The sequence below is a fragment of the Benincasa hispida genome, chromosome 8, assembly GCF_027475165.1.
Source record: "Benincasa hispida cultivar pf3 chromosome 8, pf3_genome.v1.1, whole genome shotgun sequence".
NCBI lineage: Eukaryota > Viridiplantae > Streptophyta > Magnoliopsida > Cucurbitales > Cucurbitaceae > Benincasa > Benincasa hispida.
Window position 1 is genome coordinate 58,381,179 of NC_143485.1, and position 24,284 is coordinate 58,405,462.

A 24,284-nucleotide genomic window follows, 5' to 3' on the forward strand; every position below is an offset into this window, starting at 1 on the left:
AGTTGCTTAAGCATATCCACAACATCAGAATTAAGAAACAGATAAACATTCTCCTGCCTTTTTTTCAGAGTTAGGCAACGTCTTTCACATCCATCATCCCTCTTCTCAATTTTGTTGTCCTTTCCTTTGGAAGAAAATTTCAGCGGCATTGTATTAATAATCATTTATTCCTTATGGCATTCGTCGCAATCTTTTCGGTGCTTTTTACTGCCTTCTTATCTTTATTCACTTTAGAGACTAAGAAATCCTTAGTTCCCCTATTGGCGATGCTCAGCTCTATATCGTGAGCGCAAGTCGCCAATTCTACAGAAGTATGGGGTTTTATCCCCTGTAGAATGTAGAGAAGACCTCAGTGCATGCCTTGGGTGCGCATCTCCATAGCAGACATTTGGTGATTCTGTCTTTGCAGTCAAGACTTAGAGCTCTCCATCGGTTAATATAGTCGATGATCGGCTTTCCCTTTCGCTGTTTGGCATTCGTTAGCTCCATCATGCTAACAGTACCCCTAGTGCTGTAAAAGCAGTTCAAGAACTCTCTTTCAAGTTGCTCCCAACTGTCGATCACTTCTAGCTCTACATCAGTGTGCCAATTAAAAGCTTTCCCTTCAGAGTTCGGACAAACTGCTTAATTAGCACATCTTCTCTGGTTTTTGCATTCTCATATGTTTCAAAAAAGTGTGCAATGTGTTGCTTTGGGTTGCCCTTTCCTCAAATTGTTGGAACTTTGGGGGTTGGTACTCAACAGACATCCTCAAGTTGTCAATCCTCTTAGTGTACGACTTGGAGTACATAAAAGAATTTTGAGATGAGCCTCCATATTGAGCTCTGATGGAGTTGGTGTTCATATCCTGCAATTGTTGGACCGACAATGAGGCAACAGAAGTTGACTACTGCAGTAGATTTTCTTGCAACACGATCATCCCTTTGTTATTGGCTTTGACAATAGGAGTTTGACTTGACTCAGTAGTTTCACGAGCTTGCATCTGTTCCTTTAAGGTAGCGATTTTGTGGTCTCGCTCCTCTACAGCTTTGATAAGGCAATTTATCTTTCTTTCCATCTCTGTCATGCCCGCTTCGGGTCTTACATCCGCTATCATGACAAACATTACATCCAAATATAATTCCCTCTTTGACTTGCAAGAGCCGAAGTAGAGTTGTCAAACAAAGAATTTCCTTGATGATAATCTTGCCTTTAGGGGACTCTATAGATGTTATGTGCGATGACAGAACCTTGCTCTTACTCTTGCATAACTTCTTTTGAATTATTGCAGGTGATAGGTCCCATGTAGGGGTCGCTTACAGCAATTACCTTGGATGCTGTTTTCTTTGGCACCATTCATTTGTTTTAATGATGAGAGAAAGATGAGAGGTAGAGATGTTCCACTTGGTGTGCCAATTTATTCGCATGAGGTCTCCGGAAAAACTTGTTTCGTGGATTTTAACTTATGTTTGTGTTGATTTGTTGTGATGTGGTATAATCTCTAGTACATGATCCTCTTATTCTCACTTAGTTGAATGCCTATACTTAACTTGGGGAAGTGGAATGTGTGATGTTCCTGAAGTGGAAGTCCTGGAAGAATCTTTGTATCTTCTGAACTTGAGCTTCAAGGAGCGGTTCGGATTCAAGAGTCAAGAAGTCTTTTGATTGCAGAGAATTCTCTCTAGGTTTAGAATGTAAAATTTTTTTACCTCTACTAATGAAGAGAACTCCTCCATCTAAACTTAGAGGAAGTCTAGAGGACCCGTAGGGAGCTATGAATCACATGAGGTATCTTGGAGCACTTATGAAATACCTCTACAAGACCTCAAAGTGGTATATTTTGAAACTATCCAGATTCTCTATGGATGAGCCATACAAGAAACATTGAGAAATTGAGTGGATGGTACACTTAAGCATCAATTATGATGATGGTGTAATTGCTCAATGAATATTAACTTTGTGGTTCCAAGAATTTAAAGAGGGACATTATGAGCCATATACTTTACTATCCTATATAAATGACCAAAATCAATAGTCCAAAGTATACCTAAAATACCTTACTATTTTTTACCGTCAAATTACTCACAAAGTGGTACAATCTTTAAGGATACGTATTGTAATTCCTACATTAAAATGATAAAATACCTCACAATTTTTATAAAATAGAAAAGTTATTTATCTTATTATTAGTTAATTTGAAGATGAAACTTCCATCATATATATCAATTAATTAATTGTACTATATGGGTCAAAATGAACATAAACCTAACATAGCATTCTACTATCAACTTCGAAGTTAATGGTTCTATTTTTTCCACCCTATGTATTAAAGTAGAGTAAATAAATCTACTATATCATTTATTAACCAAAAGAGGCCTATAAATAGGCATAAGTACAACAGTGACTAACCATTTAACTACCTGTATAACAAACTTATAACAAAATATAAACTAATTTCTAATACTCCCCCTTAAGATGGCGTGGTTATATCAAGAATACCCATCTTGGATAGTAAGGAGAAAAACAAAGTGTTGGACAAAGCTTGGTGAATATATCAGCAAGCTGCAAGTGAGACCGGATGGGAAGAAGTTTAACATTGCCACGAACAATGTGATCGCAGACACAATGGCAATCAATTTCAATGTGCTTCGTCCGTTCATGAAAAACCGGATTTTCAGCAATATGGACAGCAGCCTCATTATCACAATAGATTAAAGAGGGATGAATAAGAGGTACCGAAAGCTCATGAAGAAGTTGTTCAACCCATAGCAATTCACTTGTAGTAGTAGCCAAAGCTCGATATTCAGCTTCGGCAGAAGAACGGGATACCGTAGACTGCTTCTTAGCCTTCCAACTAATTATGGAATCACCCAAGAAGATGCAGAAACCGGTTATAGACTTCCTTAAATCAGGACAAGATCCCCAATCAGCATCAGAATACGCCTTTAATTGAAATGTGTGGACAGGTTGTAGCAGATACCTTGGCGCAGAGAAGCTTTCAAATATATAAGTAAGGACATGGCAGCATGGATGAAGCTGTCTAGGTTGAGCAACAAACTGACTGAGCTTATGAACAGCAAAAGCTATGTCAGGATGAGAAATAGTCAAGTATAGCAGTCTTCCAATGAGTCTCCGATACAATGTTGCATCAGGAAGGAGGGTACCAACATCAATTTGGAGCTTTAAAGCCGGATCAAGAGGTAGAGGAGCCGGTTTGCAAGCCAACAAACCATGATCTTCTAGAAGCTGCAATGTATAATTTCGTTGTGATAGAAGAATACCCTGAGACGATCTTGCAATTTCAAGACCCAAGATATACTAAAGAGACTCTAAGTCTTTGAGCCTGAAGGTCTCGTGCAGATGATCTTTGATCTCATGTAGTACAGATAAAAAAGCACCGTAATGACTACGTCATCAACATAAAGAAGCAAAGCAACAAAGGATTGAGCAGAACCTCGAGTGAATAAGGAGTAATCGGACTTGGACTGAGAGAATCCCAAGTGAAGGAGTGCCTTAGAGAACTTGTCAAACCATTGGCGTGATGCTTTCTTAAGGCTATATATGGATTTATGCAAGCGACAAACAAGATGCTCCCCCTGTTTATAAACAACATTGTGCTTATAACCCAAGGATAGATCCATGTATACCTCTTCAACTAGATCACCATGTAAGAAAGCATTATTAACATCTAGTTGAAGTAGAGACCAAACTTTTGAGACTGCAAGAGTAAGGAGTACTTTGACAGTAACAAGCTTGACAACAGAAGAAAATGTCTCAATATAGTCGAGGCCTTCTTGCTGCATGTATCCTTTGGGTACTAACCGTGCCTTGTAACGGTCAATGGTCCCATCTGCACGATACTTGATTTTGTATATCTATTTGCATCCAATAGAGTGTTGGCCTTGAGGTAAGGGCACAACAGACCAAGTACGATTGGTTTCCATTGCTAGAAGTTCATCGTGCATAGCTTGGCGCCAATGTTCATGAAGGACAACCTAGTGATAAAATTGAGGCTCATATGCGGCTAAGATATTGAGGGCAAACATCTATTAGATAGGATTCAGTCTGTCATAAGATAAAACAACTTGCAAAGGATACTTAGTAACTATCTACTAAGAATGATTGTGTAAAAGAAGGTTGCAATGATAGTCCCTAAGATATGAGGGTGGTTTAGTCGTCCTTGTAGAGCGGCGACAGTGAGAATAATTGTCAAGTAAAGACAAATGGGGCTGATCAGTGACTGCAGCATCATCATCAGCAGGTGCAAAGGGAACAATAGGTTGAGAAATCTCATGTGAAGTAGGCTGGTCAAAAAGCTCAGGAGTAGCAGAAATGGATGATAAAGAGGCTTCACTGTTGGATAAATCACCTGAAAATGGAAGTGATTATGGTAAAACTAGATCAGGAAAAGGATCAAGTACCTCTGCTTGAGAAATGATTTGATGAAAAGAGAATATGTCTTCATGAAACACAACATCCCTTGAAATAAAGAATTGCTTCTTCTCAATGTCATATAAGCGATAGCCCTTGATGCTAGTAGGATATCCCAAAAAGACAGAGGCAATGGCCCGAGGCTGAAAGTTGGTCCTGTGAGAAGGTAAAGTAGAGGCAAAACAAAGACAACCAAAAGTTCATAGTGAAGTATAGTCAGCATGTTCAGCAGTCAAACGATAGTCAGGTATTTGCCAGGACAAGATATGAGATGGAATGCGGTTGATCAAATAAGATGTGGTCAATATGCACTCTCCCCAAAACAAGATAGGTAACCTAGCTTGAAATAACAGAGATCGTGCGATATTTAACAGATGTTGATGTTTTCTTTCTACTACCGAATTTTGTTGAGGCCGTTCAACACAAGAAAACTGATGGAGAACACCTTTGGCAGGAAGAAAATCAGTAAAGGCCAGTTTTGGTGCATTATCCAATCGAAAAGCTTTTATGGAAAAACAATATTGAGTTTCAATCAACTGAAAGAAACGAGGGACAATAGTAAGAGCTTCACTTTTGTTCCTCATCAAAAAAACCCAAGTGTACCGAGAATAATCATCAACTAGTGTTAAAAAGTAACGATATCCAGCATGAGTAGGTTCATTGTAAGAGCCCCAAATGTCACAATGTATAAGATCAAAAGAATGAGCAGCAAGTCTATGATGGCTTTGAAAAGATAGTCGTTTTTGTTTTGCTAGAGGACAAATCATGCATTTAGTACAAGTACTATCCATGTCTACATGTAAAATTTCTTTTAGGAAACTAAGATGTTTATATGATGGATGTCCAAGCCGATTATGCCAAGTAGAAGCAGAGAAAGTAGTAGTGGAAGAACAAACAAGTTCTGTTGTATGTGAAAATGAATGTAATGATTTATCAACTGATGCTTGCAACAAGTATAATCCATTCCATTTGTTAGCCTTGCCAATCGTCTTCAAAGAGTACTTGTCCTGATGAGGCAAAAATCACTAAAAATAGTGACCATGATGGGTAGATAGGAAGTTAAAGAGCTTATGGAAATTAAGTTGAAACAGAAATCTGATATATATAGCACATTCTGTAGCATGATATCTGTACTGATTTGAATATCCCCAACAAATTCAACCAGAAGCTGAGACTTATTAGGCAAAGTAACAGTTGTCGGTTTAATTTGTTTTAGAGTAGTGAATAGGACCTTATTATGACAGATATGAGCTGATGCACCAGAATCAAGTATCCACTGATCAGAAGATATATCAGAAAGGGAACAAATACCTGCGACGTGAGCTGTAGGAGTGATAGAATCTGTCTTATTGGACGTTGTTGCTATGGTGGCTGTTTTGGACTTGTTGAGATGGGACTGGAGCATAGCCAATAAGCCTTGGCATTGTTCAGATGTTAAAGAGGATAAAGAATTAGAATGATCTGCTCTTGCTGATTCGGGAGGTTTGTAAAGCTTGCGCCCTGGTGGATATCCATGGAGTTTGTAACAACGATCAACAGTATGCCCTTGAATATTATAGTGGGTGCAGATTGGTCTATTCTTCTTCTTGTTTTGATTGGTGTTGCGAGAATAGCTTGGAGCAGTCTGGTGGGAAGCAGAAGAACCATTTTTCACAAGGAGGGCAGTGGCATTAGATGAAGATATCACATTGCCAAAGGATAATGAATAAACTTTCTGGTCAATCTCTTGTGCAACTAGAGGGAAGGCCCGATTGATTGATGGTTCTGGTTCCATTAGTAACAACTGAGATCTGATAGGAGCAGATGAATCGTTTAAGCCCATGAGGAAAGCCATAACATACTCTGTTTGGAAGTAAGTCTGTAGGTTATTGACACCACCACAAGTGCATTTTCCACAAGAACAAGATGGGCGATAGGAGATGAGTTCATTCCACAACGTTTTCAGCTTGGCATAGTATGTGGTAATAGAATCTTGATTTTGGGATAAGTTGGAAATTTCACAGCGTAGTTGGAAGACTCTTGGTCGATTTTTATGTTGGTACCGTTCTTGCAGATCAGCCCAAATTTCTTGAGCAGAATTGGAAAAGTTGATGCTAGCTGAAATCTCTTTGGAAAGAGAGTTAAGAATCCACACGGTGACAATGCCATTACATATGATCCAAGAATTGAGTAACTCACTGGAAGGTCGAGGGATTTCACCATTGATGAAGCCGAGTTTATTCTTGACAGTGAGCCCGATCTTCATCGCCTGACTCCACGAGTCGTAATTCGATTCCGTAAGAAGATTGGAAACGAGCACAAGCTTGGTGCTGTCTAAGGGATGAAGAAAATAAGGGTTATGATATTGTTCAAGAATGGAAGATGGGGAAGCTCGAACATTCTCTATGGAGTTAGTGTTTCCGGATGAGGTTGGGTCGTCGAATCTGGTAATGATCGTCGTTTCAGATGAAGAAGGAGAACGAAAAATTATGAGAAAAATCTCACTCGACACTGTGGACGAAGGCGAGCGAGATCAGTGTTAGCGTCCAGAAGGTCGGGGAGCGAGATAAAAAATCACGAGAAAAATCTCGCTCAACACTGTGGGCGGAGGCGAGTGAGATCAGTGTTAGCGTCCGGAAGGTCGAGGAGCGAGATAAAAAAAATCACGAGAAAAATCTCGCTCGACACTGTGGGCGTAGGTGAGCAAGATCAGTGTTAGCGTCCGGAAGATCGAGGAGTGAGATAAAAAAATCACGAGAAAAATCTCGCTCGACACTGTGGGCGGAGGCGAGCGAGATCAGTGTTAGCGTCCGAAAGGTCGAGGAGCGAGATAAAAAAATCACGAGAAAAATCTCGCTCGACACTGTGGGCGGAGGCGAACGAGATCAGTGTTAGCGTCCGGAAAGTCGGGGAGTGAGATCGGCCCGAGAAGAAGAAAAGACACGAGAAAAAGGGTGGCTGGAGGGAAAACGAAAAGTCAAAGAGTTTTATTTTGCTCTGATACCATATTAAAGTAGAGTAAATAAATCTGCTATATCATTTATTAACCAAAAGAGACCTAGAAATCGGCATAATTACAACAGTGACTAACCATTTAACTAGCTGTATGACAAATTTATAACAAAATATAAACTAATTTCTAATACTATGTACACACAATACACTGTATAGATAATGAGGTGGGTGGTTTAGGGTCGTCCACTTCTGCACGATTTTGTTCTCTAGAAATATAATTTTCAGAATTTATTATTGTAAGTGGCGTGGAAAAGAAAATATTTAAAAATTAAGATTTGATCAGATTCGATTAGGATGGGTTAGTTAGAATTTAGAATAAAAGAGAGGAAGTCGACCATTGGCACCAAGAAAACATTGTACCGGCAAATGTGGGAGAAGGGGACACGTGTTTAGAAACTAGCTTGATACTGAGCAAAACGATTGCCAAATCATCAAACCAAATTGCTACGTGTCAACAATCCGATTCTTCCACTAAACCGAGAGCACAAATTTGCATACAAAAGACGAGTCTGCCAAAATAAACAAACAGAAAGAAAAACCAAAAGAACCAAACACCAATAGGAAAAACAAGTTTTTTAAAAAAAAAAAAAAATGGTACGGTCTCTAGAGCCACTGGTCGTAGGGAGAGTGATCGGAGATGTGTTGGATATGTTCACTCCGACTGTCGATGTGGCGGTCAGTTATGGCTCTAAACAAGTCGCTAATGGCTGCGAAATCAAGCCCTTTGCCGCTGCTGATCGACCCACTGTTCTTATTCAAGCTCCCATTTCTAACCAACTTTATACTCTGGTACTTTAATTTCTCTGATTTGAGGGTTTTTTTTTTAAATTTTAATTTTAATTTTGTAATAATGGATTGTTTTTTGTATTGGGGATTTTGGGTAGGTTATGGTGGATCCTGATGCTCCTAGTCCAAGTGAGCCAACTTTCAGAGAGTGGCTTCATTGGTAATCAACCTTTTTTGTTTTTTTTTTTTTTGTTTTACCCTTTTTGGATTCTTTTGTTTTGAGAAGTGAAAAGGGAGATTTTTTGGTGTTTTTGATTTTTGGGGAAATTTGTGATTTTTCAGGATTGTGGTGGACATTCCAGAAGGGGCTGATGCCAATAAAGGTATATTTTGTTCAAATGAAATTCAATATGATTTTTGTGTGAAAGGAAATTTTGTGTTGAGGAGATATAATTATTTTTATTTATCTTAGGATGAATAAGGAAGAAGAAGAATAAAATCTCTCTTTTCTTTTCTTTCTTGCATGCCTTTCTGCATTCGTCTCTTTCCTGGTAGGTCACTTAAAAACCTTGATATTCTCCACATCATTCCTGCTAGCCACTCCTACTAAGCCATAGGCTATTTCCCTCCAATTTAGCAGCACTATTCTGAATTTAACTCGCTCAATATAAATTAAAGGTTGGTTCATGAACTTCGAATCTCGTTTCATTTTGATCTAAACTTTTAAAAAAGGTTTGTTTTAGTCCACTTTTAAAAAGGGTTTATTTTAGTCCTGTTATTAAAATTATCTTTTAACTATTTAAAGATAAAATTTCTTAAAAGAAGAAATCGCATCTAGTATTTCAAAAAGCGTTTATTTTAGTCCTTTGAGAAGAAATTGCATCTAGTTAAAGATGAAATTGCATCTAATATAGATTGAAAAAGGTGGAAGTGAAGTAAAACATCAACCACCAAGAATCTTTTGAGGAGAATCGCTTTATCACCTAAATCAAAATTGAAATCCTAGATAATCTAGCGTGACTAACTGATCTAGATAATCTAGCGTGACTAACTTATTTAGTAAACTAGTCATTCAGAAATACAAGTCATCTTATCATTATGGAAGAATCACTTTTTAAAAGTTCATGAACTAGAATGAAATTTTTTAAAAGTTTAGTGATAAAAAATAAAATAAGATGCAAAGTTCAGGTCAAACTAAGATTCAAGCTAAATTAAAAATAAAATAAATTAAGTTGGTACTTAATCTGATGTACCAAAAAAAGGTGTTAGACCGGCCAAACAGTGGACCACTCAATGTTAATGATGAGGATGAATTTTATATTACACTCTAAATGTGACTATTTATAAAAAATCAAACAATTAATTAATTAATTCTCAACTACTAATTAAATATTAATTAATCTTAATTAAAAACTAAACTAAATATTAAATACATTAATATACCTGTCAAATTCTTAACATATTTAGTATGTGTTCTATATTTAGACATATAGACACTAGAGACATATAAACATTACATTCATCTATTAGTGTGCACTCATTAGTTTCCTTATCAAGCCGAGTTTTTTTGAAAATTAACGTATATATTGTTATATGTGTTTTCTTCTTTTAAACATTAAGTTGTTTTGTTATCATCTTGAGTACTGTTTGGACTGCACTACAACCAGTCCTCCAATAAAAAGAGGAAGCATGCGGTTGCTATATCTAGTCTTCACTCTTTATCAAAAAAAAGAAAAAAAAAAAAAACATACAAAATTCATCCATTTTGATAATTATTTTATTTTTTCCGTCAGTGAAAATTAGGATGGTAAGTTGTTCTCGATCAAATTTCAAAATCAAAATTTAAATATATATATATATATATATTTTTTTTAGTTTTCAAATGAGAAAAACTAAAAATATATATATATTTTTTTTAGTTTTCAAATGAGAAAAACTATAAGTGAAAGTAAAGATTAAGATGGTGGCAAATATCAATTTATATACTTTTATTTATATTTTGGAAGTTGAGAAGCTTGTAATAATTAAAATCTCAGATTAATACGTTATCAATTTTAATAGTTGGTGGATTAATTTGATCTTTCTTTAGAATTAAACCATTAACTTCTACCCATGCATAAGTTTTGTTTTTTTTTCTTTTTAAATGTAAGATAGATAAATCTAGTTTAGAGAAAAATGTGAGAATTAAATAGTTAGTATAAAATTTTCATTAAATTTGAATGATTTTGATTTGTTGTCTACACTTATTCATTAAATTTGAGTAATTTGAATGATTTTTATGATTTATGTGAGTTGGAAAAGAAAATAGTTTAGGGAAGTAGTTTGTGCGTTTCTCAATTTGGTAAGAATTCAAATATTGGTGCTAAAAACCAAGATGGTTTGTAGTGTTAGAAGCTTTTGGAGATGTAATTCTAAGATATTTGTTTGTTTATGTGTGCACATTCAACTACTTTCTTCGTTGTGTCCGAGTTAACTAAGGTACATTGCATGTGGATTGAATCTATTTGAGCGCAAATTAATTTTATTATACTTTAATTAGTTAAGAAATTGTTTTGATTCTTAAGGTGAATTTTAAATATCCTTGTCCGTCTCATTAAATTTTGTCACATCTCAAACTCTTTATATATATATATATATATTGCATTTAACTAAAGACTCTCGAAGAGTTTCCTTTTTTCCATTTCCTTGGAAAATAGATAGAAAAAAGATAAAGAATTTGTTAACATATTAGCTTTATATAAACAAACCATGGGGTACTGTTATTTGTTTGGTTTTCTAAGGTGACTTTTGGTTTTTAAGCAACCCAAATAAATGAGAGATAATAAGAACCAGAATAAATGACACATATTAATAATAACAGAAAAACATCGAGGGCATTGCAATAGTCTGTATTTAGTTTTTGGGAGATTTCCAAAAACAAAATAAATTTATACAAAATAATAAAATCTATTTTTTTTTTCTTTTATAAAAATCTATCAGTTATGAAAATTAGTACGTGGATTGGTGTCTGTAATTATTTTTTTAAAATTTCTGTTAAGTTTTTTCATTTTTGGCCTCTTGGAGGGAAACTGGAATAAATAAATATAAACTTTAGAGGTATTAGATAACTTCCTCTATTAAATGGCATCGTTTGCACACATTATGACCAGATATTCTAAATAAGATCTTATTATAAGAATTTCTTAGTACAAGAACGATACACGTTCCTTTGTTTTTCTTCTCCTCTGTTTTTCTTGAATTCTTGTATGTGATGAAAACAACGGGAATTTCAGGAAAGGAGGTGGTGCAGTACATGGGACCACAGCCTCCGACCGGCATTCACCGATATGTATTAGCCGTTTTCAAACAGAGCACCGCCCTCAGCGGCAGGCTGCGACCGCCCAACACCCGTAGCAATTTCAGCACCCGACAATTCGCCTCTCAGAATGCCCTCGGCCTTCCCGTCGCTGCTGTCTACTTCAATTCCCAGAAGCAACCTGCAGGCAAGAAACGCTGATCCACACTTTCTATGTTAATACCATACCACAACCCCTTTTCTTTTACTTCCCAGATGTCTGCGTTTCCCTGTTTCAGCCCACAAATACATGCAATAAATCCTTACTTCTCTCTGTTTCTGTTCTGTTTAAATAGAGTAATTGCACAATATTTTGAACTTCTCAAATTCGTTAAGAAAAGGAACAAATTATAATGGGAAATGCAAACCTGAAATGGGAATTGATAAGGGATGGGAAAAGGTTGAGCCAGAATGAAGAAGAAACGTAATTGAATGCAGCGCTGATGTGATGGGAAGGTTGGAATTTTGCATTGGGGCTTTACATCAACGCTGCACTCAATGACGTATCTTTCAACCTGGTTTGATGATTCCGTAGAGGATGGCGTCCACTTGCCTCTGTTTATGAATAATTATATATAAATTGAATGGGGGAGGACGATGAACTGCAGTACAAATGAAAACCCCATCTGCTTGTATTGAATTGTACTATCCCTTTATCCAATTTTCTTTTTCGATATTTCAAAGTTGAATTTTCTTTTCGTTGTTTTAATAAATTAAGATTTGATGTTGAAATGGGTTTTTGGTGAAAGTTGATTTGTACTACTTTGTTTGTACTTGAAGCTAGTTAGGAGTGTACTCCTCCTCTAATTTCTCCAACTCTCCGTCCTAAAGCTTAAAATGGCTTTCTTTTGAGTTAGAACGGGTTAGACACTAGCAAGTAATAACATTATTCCCTACCAGACAATAAGTTTGTTACTTAAATTTTCGTCATAGTTTATCTAAATTATAGGCAGTGCTAAAATTTTAAAAATTAAGCCACACTGCTTTCACAAATTTGTTCATTTGTTACCTTATCTAATTTTAATCAATAGTTTATCTAATTTTAATCAATAGTTTAAAAAATGAATGTCACATTTTGAAAAAAAAAATTAAAAATTTTGTTTTTTTTCTTAAATTTGGTTAAGAATTCAATCCAAGAAAGATTATCCTAAAAAATAAGTTGTAACTTTTAAAAATAAAACATAAAAACTAAAATAATTACAAAATATAAATGTTCGTTTACATGATCTAGTCTGAGCTAAAAGAGTTGCACCGTTTGGTCTTAAAAAAAAATTAATTGCTAAATTTCAAGAGTCGTTGATTATGAGGATAGAATAAATTGTTTTTCTTATGGAAATAGTACATCGTGGACAAGAATTTCAAAAGTCATCGATCATAGGCAGGAATTCACAATTCACCTAAGATTCAGGTCATGTTATCTATGGTCATCTTGGTGAAATGTAAGTCTCTATTATGAATGATGTTATATAATGAGACTAAACATTTCGTGGTTCGATCTTATACAAACTCATTTGTATAGAATATCCTTGCCCACGTGTCTATACATGAATGATCAGGATTAGATCATTTGTAGCAGTTTACAATAATTATAATACCTACAAAGCAGGTCATACTCGTAGTGTCACCAGGATAAGGTACACAGCCTTATCCATTTACTACAGACCATTTAAGTTATCACTTAAACATGATCCATCCGTATGTCTCTACATACATGTTTATGCTACAAGATAACCTGGGATATTAGTTTATTGGTTGTGATTAATGCAACTAAAAGAAGGAATAAAATATCATATATTTTATTAAATAAACAATGAGTTTGTACAAAACATTTACAAACTATAAGACCCTACGAGATTTAGAGCATCAACCCCAACAAAAACGACGAACAAAAATGACTCTTTTTATTGGGATTAACTTATAATTATAATTATATGTCACATATTACAAGTTAATCACAAAGCATTAGAATTACACAGGAAAAAAAAAAATTGGGCATCAATCAACAATTAAAATCATGCAATTCACAAATGTAAATTCGGATTAAAACCCATAGACAAGTTCGTATACATCAATAAATCTAAATCTCATACAATTACATCGAGTTCCTCCGAATCCATAAACTAAGAAGACAAATTCTTACCTTCCCATGGAGGATGAGAAGCTATAATACGATATTACTCGATTAACTACTAAAGAAACACCTAAAATACAAAGTGGGAGAGAAAAGAGAGGGGAAATCCGACTGGAGTTCGAAGGTGGGGGAATTTTTCTGACCTAAAGCAAAAAGACATATATATAGGAGTTGGTCGCAGCGTTGCAATGCTGCCCTGCCTTCCATGCACATTCGTCATGATGTTCGTAGCATTACAAAGCTGCCCTTTTTTTGCCCAAAATAGGTAGTTACTGTCTTATAGCATTGTGCAACGCTTAACGCTCTGTCTAGAGGTGTTTTCGTCCATACGCGTCCTTTTGAAGCCCGATTGCTCAAATTAGCTTCTAATTACTCGAAATTAACCCCGAATAGCTCGTAATGACTGATTCTACCTCCAAGTTGCTCAATACATACCGAATCATCAAATAAACACGTTGAACATAGTAATGACCTAGAATTAAGCAGAGAAAAGTAGCACATTTTTGGTGCTATCAAATACCCCCAACTTAATTCTTGATCGTCTTCGAGCAAGGTAGAATCACACATTCACACAAAAAATTATGCTTGCTCTATGACAAAGGTCATTACTCTAGTCTCAACAGTCTATAAGGATGAGATTCACAATAGAAAATATAATCAGATTAGAATCAATCAATGAAGTACATTTAAAAATGATTCTATACTTTTCATGCATGAGTGAGTCAAAAGGCCTACTAATTAAGCTTGCAAAACCCAGAATTGTTTTATAAGGCCCTCAATACGTTTTCCCCCTACACTAGCTCGAAGGTTCAAAAGCCAAGCTTCCTAGACTCAACTTTGTAATGGCACACTTAAGGAAACCAAACTTTTATTTTATTTTTATTTTATTATTTTATTATTTTTTCTTTTTCTTTTTTTTACTTTACACAAAAGAGGAAGCCTTATCTAGACACATCACCTTTGTTTTGGCTTGCCCACACGGGTGTCATGCAAGTCATCCAACTACGAGCAATATCTCATCACAAGGTGTCGAAGCTTACTGATTCCTCGAGTTACTTTAGCTCAAAGGGAAACTACTGCCATTGAGGGCGATCCTTTGATTTGTATGGGTGCGAGTGGCTAGGTCACCAATTCAAACCTACCATTTTGGGAATTCGTCTGATTTGGGAGCCAGGAACTCAGATACACAAGATGGAATTCACTTCTTCCTCGAGGCAGGGGTAGTAGATAGATAACTCCCTTAATGGCTGATTACAAGGCTTGAACGATGTGGCGCCACACACCTTCTCTTGGCCCGAGAGGTGTTCACACATAGTTGGACTATGTCGTATTGTTCATTAGAGGAATTAGTGGTACTTAAGGAGTGAAATGTAACTACAGAGGCAAAATGGTAAATTGACCCAACTGTACTTACGAGCATCTGTGAAAGGTTATCGTACACATGATTAGTTATATCCAATGGACACAGAAATATATCTGTGGTAAGAAGAGTTCAGTTGTTGGTCTTTAGTGGAATGCCTAACAGTTAACGGATGGGGGATCTCGTGGCTAAAGAGTTTGGTCAACTATTCACATACCGTTGGAGCTTCGAGCCACAGGTCCATTAGGTCCCCTGGGTTGCTTGGATAAAGTCGAGAATTAGGATTTGAGTTAATTTGAAATGTTCAAATTGACAAGAGGAAGTTCGATTATATATGATATAGTTGGACTGGTTAATTATATATGATATAATTAGCTAAATGTATGAGATACATTATTTTGGAGGAAATTAAATATAAATATGATTTATATCAAGTAGAGGAGAAATTACTATAGTAGATATGTGATATCAAACTATAGAGTAAAAATATAATATGATTATATTTATTAATAATTTAATTGGTTAATTATATGATAATTAACCTAAAAACTCTCTCGAACCTGCGTTAATGGGAAAACTGCGTCGGTTATTGTAACCGAAGAATAAAAATGAAATTTTGTTTCATTTTGCGTGGTTTAGAAAAAGATCAAAAGATTTTGCATTGGTGTGGAAACGTAAACGACCGCATAAGTCGAAAGCCTATACGATAGTCGCTCAGCATCTAAACAATCGCATATCTTGCGCCTAAACGATCGCACACTAGTTCCTAAACGATCGGATAGCTTTCCTAAACGATCGCATAGTGTGTCGTATTTGCTAAACGATCGTATACCTTTTCCTAAACAATCGTTCAGTAAAACCTACATGATCGTGTAGTTTCTTCTAAGCAGTAAACATCTAGCTATGCGATAGTTTCCTATTATCTCCCACTTGCTTATCGTCTACACGATCAGTTCTTCCTCCTACCTCTAGCAAACTCACCAAAGACCACACTTTGGGTTCATGCCGAGAATACCAAAGGCTCCTTTCTGGTGGTGTCGTCCCCGCTGCAGTCTTTTTTTTGCGGTTGTTCGTGCTGCTGTAGCCGACGCATCTGCTGGGCGTTTGTTGATTGGGTAGAGGTCTTCCGCTGCGTTGAGTTCCAAAGCTTGAAGAACGTCTTCAACCGATATGAGAACTCTTTCCCTTACATTTAAGTGTTTAAAGCATGTTGTTAATTACTGTATTTTTGCATAACTGTATGTTCGAATGTATATGGTGTATTTCGATCACGGTGAAATTGGAGAGATTCGACGGTGCTCATGGAACTCTTCATTAAGAGATTTATTAATTGGTATTAGAGCCAGGTTCTGATACTCCAATTACATTGTTGCAACAAATTACATGTACATTCAAGGTGGGTGCATGTCTGCTCTGTTTAAACTCGTTAAAATGTTGTGGATGTGCAAATTAATGGATGTTTTCGTGGATATTAGCCTTGGTTTGATTTAATTCTTTTACACTTGCGGTTGTTTGTAAAGGTCCTTGTGCTTTTGGGCATTAATAATCGTTATCAAGTCTGTATTCAAAGTCTGTTTGAGTTTTGAGTCGTTCGTGAAGAAGATCGGAGCAAACGTTACAGTTCTTCGAGGAAGAAAACGATCACAGGTTGATCGCATTGTGCAGATGATGGGGTACGCGATCACTGTTGATTACATCGTGCAGACGATGGGGTACGCGATTGCTGTTGATCGCATCAGTTAAATGATGGGGTATGCGATCAAGAGTGTATTGCATCGTGTCGATGATCGGGTACGCGATCGTTGAATATCGGGTCGTGTAGACGATGGGATGCTCGAGTATCGTTTAACGCCCATGCACACTAGATGATCGTTTAGGCCAGCCAGCTTCATCGTTTAGTAACTGACTAAACGATTGCTTAATAACGCAAGGTAAATTGTTTACCTATCGCCGACGATCAGGGTTCGTAGCCTCGTTGTCATCTACGCGATCGTTTATTTTTGCATCTATCATCTAGTGCACGTTGGGCGATCATCTACCTTCGGCGTTTACTACATGATGGAGTCCTCTTGGCGGTTCAAGACCCGATTTCGCCTGTGAACCAGTTTGCTCGATGAAAAATATAATAGATAGGGTTATTTCATTCTGGTTTTTGAAAAGGCTCATCTTGGTCCATTAATCCTTTATTTATTACATGCGATGTATGTTTTTTATATGTCATATGGTATGCACATATAGTAAATCCCACCTTAGGTTATGCATTGGTCATGCATCATCTCTTTATTGTAATTGTTATAATTTAAAGAAGCACGATTTAATTATATAAGAGCATGCTCAAGCATCATATAATATAAGACTTATATTTATGCATCTATAAAAAGCATTGACATACATCATCTTTATATTATAATTGTTATAGTATAAGGGTGAATGATAGCATGTTTGCTTAGTTACTACGCTTTATATAAAAGTTATGTATAGTAATGACCGGACGTTGCATGAAGCATGACACATAGGTTACTTTATAATTGTTATAAACACCTGGTTGTGCGCAATGGTTTTTTAGTTGTTTCTTTTTAGAAGTTAAAGGGAAAGTAGAACTAAAAGAAATAAGAAAGACATGCATGCTCACTTAGGTATAATTCATGATTTTAAAGTGTTTAAAACTTGGATCACATAGACCTAAGATCACACTTATAATATGATTAGCAACCCTAAGGCTTTAATCTTTTAATCAGTTTAATAGGATTAAATTGGCTAATAAAAGGTTACAGTGTAGCAAATCTATCTATAAGGAACCTTTTGTCTAAGGCAGATTCTATCTAGGCTGGGGTATTTAAGTTGATGGAAACGTAACACCCCTACCTGAGAACTTACCTAGAAAGGTGAATTAGATAGATTTGATGCATGCATACAAGTTAAGGACAGTCCATTAAAGTGTTTAAATGTGACTTCTTGAACTTGTTCATTTTTCATAGACAAACGTTGTTTATGAGCAGAGTTTAAAAAGATAACTTAGACTAAAATCAGTAGCCGGATTGTCTAGGTTAATGAACCCTAAGTAGAACATTCAGTGGGAGGTACTTGGGGTATCAGATGCTTCACTTAAACCTTTCACGTTTCTCTTAAATAGTCCACACCGTGAGATCTACCCTCGGCCTCACGACACCTTTGGTGTGTCCCCCTAACGGATGGTGGTTAGGTAGGTCAATATCAAGGTGGATAGAGAGTGTTCATAGTAAGTGGGAGCGAAAAGTGCGACAGCATATCCCTCGGTCTTTCTCGTTAGGTTGAATAAAGTTACTGCGCATTGCCTCGAGGTACACTAGGAATGTCCCCCTAAAGGATGGCAGTTTTGCGCGTTTCTTTATATGATCTCTTGTAAGAGGATAAGGTAACATAGTCTGTTGTTCTAATCTGCTTCTTCCCTATGGTGGGCTCATTAGTGCGGGACTCTGGCACCAAAAACGAGGGGTCACACTTACGCAGAATAGTTAAAGGTTAATGATTCTGGACCGAAAAATGGTGGCTTTTAGGTTCAGTTTCAAGAGTTGGTTCTACCTAATGGTTGAGAATGTCTCATCCCAAAGAAGGGGCAACTGATCACCCCACTAGTGATGTTTTTCCTACCTAACTGGGCATCATTGCAAAATAGAAGTCTATAACTTAGGGTACTTGAAACTATTTTGCAAAACTGATTGGTTTAAAAGTGGTTTAGCAAAATCTAATAAAGGTTTGTTCGTATTTTCAGCAACATCTCTTTTTTAAAAATAGAAATAGCCATGTTGGCTTTGTTAAGTGCTGAAAAACTAACTGGCAATAATTTCGCAACATGGAAACACATGATCACGAGGCTTGTCCTCCTAATCTCATGTCTTGTAGTTTGTAAACAGTTTGCATGGATGTTTGTGTTGTATAATATATGATATTTACTTCACATCTTGTTTTTTGCTCAATTGATGTTTTATTTACTTTCCCACAAACTAATAAGCTTAAAATCCCTGGTTATTTGTATGTAACTCAAGCATGTATGTGGTGACATACAAGTTGATCATGTCTTGAGTGATAACCAAAATGGTCTGTAGTATATGGATATAGGAGGGAAACCTTATCCTGGTAACGCTACGGATGGGGTCCGCTTTGTGGAATGGTTACAAGTATTGTGACTTGCCACAGATGGTATGATCCAGATCATTCGTGTTGGGGATATGCGAGCGGGGGCATCCTATACAAAGAGTTTGTATAAGACCTAACAACGAAGTGTTAACGTCTTGTTATATAACACCGTTCATGACAACGACTTCACTTCACTAGGATGACCAGAGGTAACATGACCTAAATCCTGAATGAGTTGGGAACTCCTGCCATTGAAGGTGATCCTTTGATTTGTATGGGTGCAAGTGGCCAGGTCGCCGATTCAAACCTACCATTTTGGGAATTTGTCTTATTTGGGAGCTGGGAACTCCGCTACACAAGATAGAATTCACTTCTTCTCCGAGGCAGGGGTAAGTAGATAGATAACTCTCTTAAGGGCTGATTTTAGGGCTTGAACGATGTGGCACCACACACATTCTCTTGGCCCGAGAGGTGTTCACACATAGTTGGACTATGTTTTATTGTTCATTAGAGGAATCAGTGGTACTTAAGGAGTGAGATGTAACTACAGGGGTAAAATGGTAAATTGGCTCAACTGTACTAACAAGCATCTGTGAAAGATCATCGTACTCATGATTGGTTATATCTGATGGACACAGGAATGTATCTGTGATAAGAAGAATTCAGCTGTTGGTCTTTAGTGGAATGCCTGACAGTTAACAAATGGTTGATATCGTGTCTAAAGAGTTTGGTTAGTGATGGGTGAAAAATGGAGTAAATAAATATGCGTTCATCTTATGATATGCGTTTGTTCTCCATGCGTCGCTGGTCATGCCTTAGACTAAGGGATATGCAATATGCATCTAAGAATCTATGTGATGACCATGCGTTCCTGCCACAAGTTTTCTTGCTCTCCCGCCAAGTATAACGAGATCGCAAGTTTCTCTGGATGATTTGAGGTCGAACTCAGAGACTTGTAGCTAAACATCAGAAGTAATGTGTTTGCGGCGAAGAATAAAAGAATAAAGAAGTTTAAGGACTATGCGCTACTCTTACTCCTAATGAAATAAATTATGCAATGGAAGTATGACTATGAGAGTTGTTAGAGACACAGCAACTGTTAACGAGTAATAAGATGCATGGAAAAATAGATAAAATGGTGGAGGGGATGACTTCATTGCATCAATAAGCTTGATCGCAAGGGTAACCCCAGCCAACATAAGTTATGCGATCATGCTATACACAATTGCTTAAGATGCATACAATGCATATGCGGTAGTGTCGATAGGACTTATGTCTAAGTCTCTATTCTTGCTCATGCGATCTAACACATAAACAAGGTGACCGCATACCACGTATCCTACTTCTAGACGTATGGGATGTGACCGCATACTATCATATCCTATCTATAGGGTGCATGCGAAGTGTAATAGCAAATATAACTTATGTCTAAGTTTCTACTTTTGCTTATGTGATCCAATCTGACTCTCTCAAGCCTAGATTTAGTCTTTAGACTACTCTTTCAAGTATGTCCAAATGATGAATGATGTGCTCATAAGACAAGATAATCACATAAATCAAGGTTGACATAAGATTATTCCTATCTCTAGGAACACTGCTTACTTTGCTTAGTGCGTTCTACTACTTACCGTCTCAGACAGTTAGTCGCCGCTGATCAGCTTATAGACAAGCATTGCTGATAACTAGTAGAAATGCTAGTTATTATAAGCCTTTTATTTAAAATCATGAGGGCTAATAAGTAGAAAACGCGGTGATAATATTTAGAATTTGTGAAAAATTGAGTTTTGCATCAATTAGCACCTAGATCCTCACTGACCCCAATATTATGTGTTACTTCATGCCAAAGTGTCTATTTTTGTAGCTATCGCAGAAATCAAACGCATGCATTTGAAATAAGCAATCAAAGACAAACGCATGCGCTGAAGCTAGGAGATCGCAAAGACAAACGCATGTGCTGGAAGCCAAGCTACCGCAAAGACGAATGCAGACAGTAACACATGCGTCCAACACATGGAAGTTGCGGTAATCGCATGCGTCCAACGCATGGAAATTGTGGTGACCAAATGGAGATTGCGACCACGGAGTGATAGCCATAATAGAAGATCGCAAGATGGGTAGAACGCGTGGATAACTTCAGCTAAATTAAGCTCGAATGCATACCTTGGGAGTATCAATAAGATAAGGCGATGTGACAATGCCCATATCACGACAAAAGCAGCAACGAGCCATACCATCATCATTATAGATGTCGGCGTCCAAACTCTATAAATAGCCTATGGGACCTTCATTTTAAGACATCCGAACTTCTGCCTCAAGGCAGAGGTTATGATCACAGATGAGAGCTTGAACGATATTTTCAGTGAAAATTCTTCATCTCCACAAACCAGATTGAGTGATGACCTTTCGTTGGAGATAGAGCTCGAGAGAGACATCTCCACCATTCAACCATGACACCATCAGCAACCTTGATGCAGAGTCCTTCATCTCCCTTCTAATATTTGTATTGTATTACATTTTAGCTTAAGATATTAAGACATTTTGTGATCAATGCAAATCTTGATTCTTTCATTGTCGTCTTCTTCATCATTTTCATTTCTATCATAATTTAACTTCAGCGTTTATTTATCCAAGACAATCGAATGCTTAATCGTGTAGCCTAGAGATAGGATACATGAAGCAACCCACCGAGAGGTGTGCGTTGTGCGAGTATAATGAGTTAATCCTCTTTGCTTGGTGAAAGGCTGTAGCAACACCTGTCTATGGGATGTTGCATTGCTTGTCTATAAGTTAAATAGCCGCGTCTAACTGCCTGAGAAGGTAAGAGATGGAACGCACTAAAGCAAAGTTCGCATTGTTCCTAGAGATAGGCATAATCTTATGCTTGACGCAACCATGCACTATAGAGATATAGTCATGCGGCTGACCACCGAGAGGTATGCGACGCGTTAGTGCAATGAGCTGGGATTACTCGGGCGATTTAAGATAATAAACATTATATGCGTTAATGGTTGTTGTGTCTCTACTTATTCTCATTGCAAGTCTTCTATTGCTCAATCCGTTTAGTTAGAAGTAGGAATAGTGTGTACATCCATTAAAATTCTTTTTGTTTTTCTTTTCATCATCTCAAACGCATCGCTTCACAAGCTTTATTGAGTGACAAGTCCCTGTGTTCGATCTCGGATTACCCGAGAAACTTGCTTTCATGTTATACTTGGCATGAGCGTAAGAAAACTTGTGATAGGAACGCGTGGTCATTGCATGCTAGATTAACGCATCATCATTCTGACGCATGACCTCAGACGCATGGGTGCAAACACATAAGCCATGTCTAACGCATGATTTCATGTACAACCCCATCCATCCATTCATAATAAATAAACAAAGCTCTCCTAATCTAATCCCAACAATTGCGACCACTCATAGACAAGCATTGCTATAGCCTCACATTAAGCAAAGAGGATTTTCTCACAATACTCTCGCAATGCATACCTCTCGGTGGTTTGCTACATGCTTCATATGTCTATGTCACATGATTAAGTATGCGATACTCTAGCAATCTTACTTAGTCGTTGCAATGAAAGTAAAGGATGAATAAGAAGAGGTAAATGAAGCTATAATCGAAGGAAATAAAGAAATGCATTGATCACAAAATGTATTAATGTCTTAAGCCAAAATATAATACAGTACAGAGATAAAACAGAGATGGAGGGTCAGATGTAGGCAATGTCTTGCTTCCATTAGATGTGTGTCAAGCTGCCGATGGTGCCATGGATGGGCGGTGGAGTAGTCTCTCTCGAGATCATTCTTCGACGAAGCTTTGGTTGTCACTCGGAATGGTTAGAGGAATGAGGAGCTTTCAAAGAATGTCTTTTCACGCTTTCATCTGTGATCACAAGGATCTGCCGTAAGGCAGAGGCCTGGATGCTTTGAAGTTGGGCTCTAAGGCTTCTATTTATAGAGCTCAATCGACGACAACGTTAATGGTTCTGCTTTGAGTTTCTGCTGCTAACAGCATGATTGACCTGCTCTGAATCTTTGCTGCTAATGGCATGGTAGGTAAAATGTCAACATCATCTTTTGATACTCCCAAGATATGCGTTCATGGTTGGTTTCCGAAGTACCATCGCATTCCACCACCCTTGCGTTCATCCCTCTATTATGGTTATTACTTTGTAGCCGCAACCTCTATGCGATGGACGCATGCAGTTAATGGCTGCAACACCCATGCTACGAACATATGCAATCGCCTTTCGATAGTGGGATTCACCGCATGCGATCGATTCCTGCGATAGCTACAAAAATAGATATTTGGATGCAAAATAACCCATAATATTGGGTTAGTCGAGATTTTCATTACTGATCGATGCAAGCTCACTTTTCTCAAGAATTCTTAGTATAATCACCACATATTCTACTTGTTAGCCCTTATAATTCTAAATAAAAGGCCTATAATAACGTGCATTTCTACCAGTTATTAGTCAACTATTCACGTACCATTGGAGCTTCGAGCCATAGGTCCATTAGGCCCCTTGGGTTGCTTGGATAAAGTCGAGAATCGGTATTTGGGTTAATTTGAAATGTTCGAATTGACAAGAGTAAGTTTGATTATATATGATATAATTGAACTGGTTAATTATATATGATATAATTGGCTAAATGTATGAGTGATAACGGGCAAAAATGCACGTTATGATGGTGCTAAGTTCTTAAACAATGCTGGCTTGCGTTGATAAAACATGATAATTGCATCCAAAAAGCATCAGATTCATAATATTGCGGTCGCATGCTTTCATCGCATTAGAACAGTTGATCTTTGTATTTTTGTGCAGAATATGCGATGACACAAGGCAGAAATTGCGATCATAGGAAATCATTGGTTGAGTGCAGCATCGCCGTAATGCTTTGCGATGATCGTGTTCGCAAACATCTGCTCGAGAAGGATTGTCGTAACTTGGTCGGCGCAACATGGTGGGTGCATTTCAGTGAAAGACTAATTAATCACGATAGAATAGAAAGCTGATAACAGTCAAATCCAAATTAAGTCGACAGGCGCTAACGATAATAAGTACATTTAGCTTTTCGGTGACAAATATTCGGTGCATCAGTCAAGGAATTAAAGTCATCCCATCTGTGCAATCATGAGAGAGTAACCGCCATTCACCCTGGATGTTCTATAAATACCAAGGGCATCCTTCAGAAATGGGGTTAATCAA

General features: G+C 37.2%; 2 protein-coding genes and 1 long non-coding RNA gene across 3 annotated transcripts; 1 reads left to right on the plus strand and 2 right to left on the minus strand.

Moving 5' to 3' along the window:
* Positions 1-321: 321 nt before the first annotated feature.
* Positions 322-6,655, minus strand: LOC150034734 (uncharacterized). Its single transcript, XM_090316834.1, has 7 exons — positions 5,522-6,655; positions 4,856-5,417; positions 4,221-4,348; positions 3,378-3,854; positions 2,479-3,225; positions 691-847; positions 322-602 (listed from the first exon to the last, which is right to left on the minus strand). Exons 1-7 carry the CDS (start codon positions 6,653-6,655, stop codon positions 322-324), a joined length of 3,486 nt encoding a protein of 1,161 aa, XP_090172960.1.
* A 1,102-nt stretch (positions 6,656-7,757) lies between these two features.
* LOC150034735 (protein MOTHER of FT and TFL1-like) lies at positions 7,758-11,825 on the plus strand. Its single transcript, XM_090316550.1, has 4 exons — positions 7,758-8,193; positions 8,289-8,350; positions 8,473-8,513; positions 11,403-11,825. The coding sequence occupies exons 1-4, from the start codon at positions 7,996-7,998 to the stop codon at positions 11,624-11,626; spliced, it is 525 nt and encodes a 174-aa protein (XP_090172676.1). The 5' UTR covers positions 7,758-7,995; the 3' UTR covers positions 11,627-11,825.
* Positions 11,228-12,089, minus strand: LOC150034736 (uncharacterized). The gene is made up of 2 exons (XR_016531375.1): positions 11,833-12,089; positions 11,228-11,694 (listed from the first exon to the last, which is right to left on the minus strand). It is a non-coding gene; the product is annotated as an uncharacterized LOC150034736 (long non-coding RNA).
* Between the last annotated feature and the right edge of the window lie 12,195 nt (positions 12,090-24,284).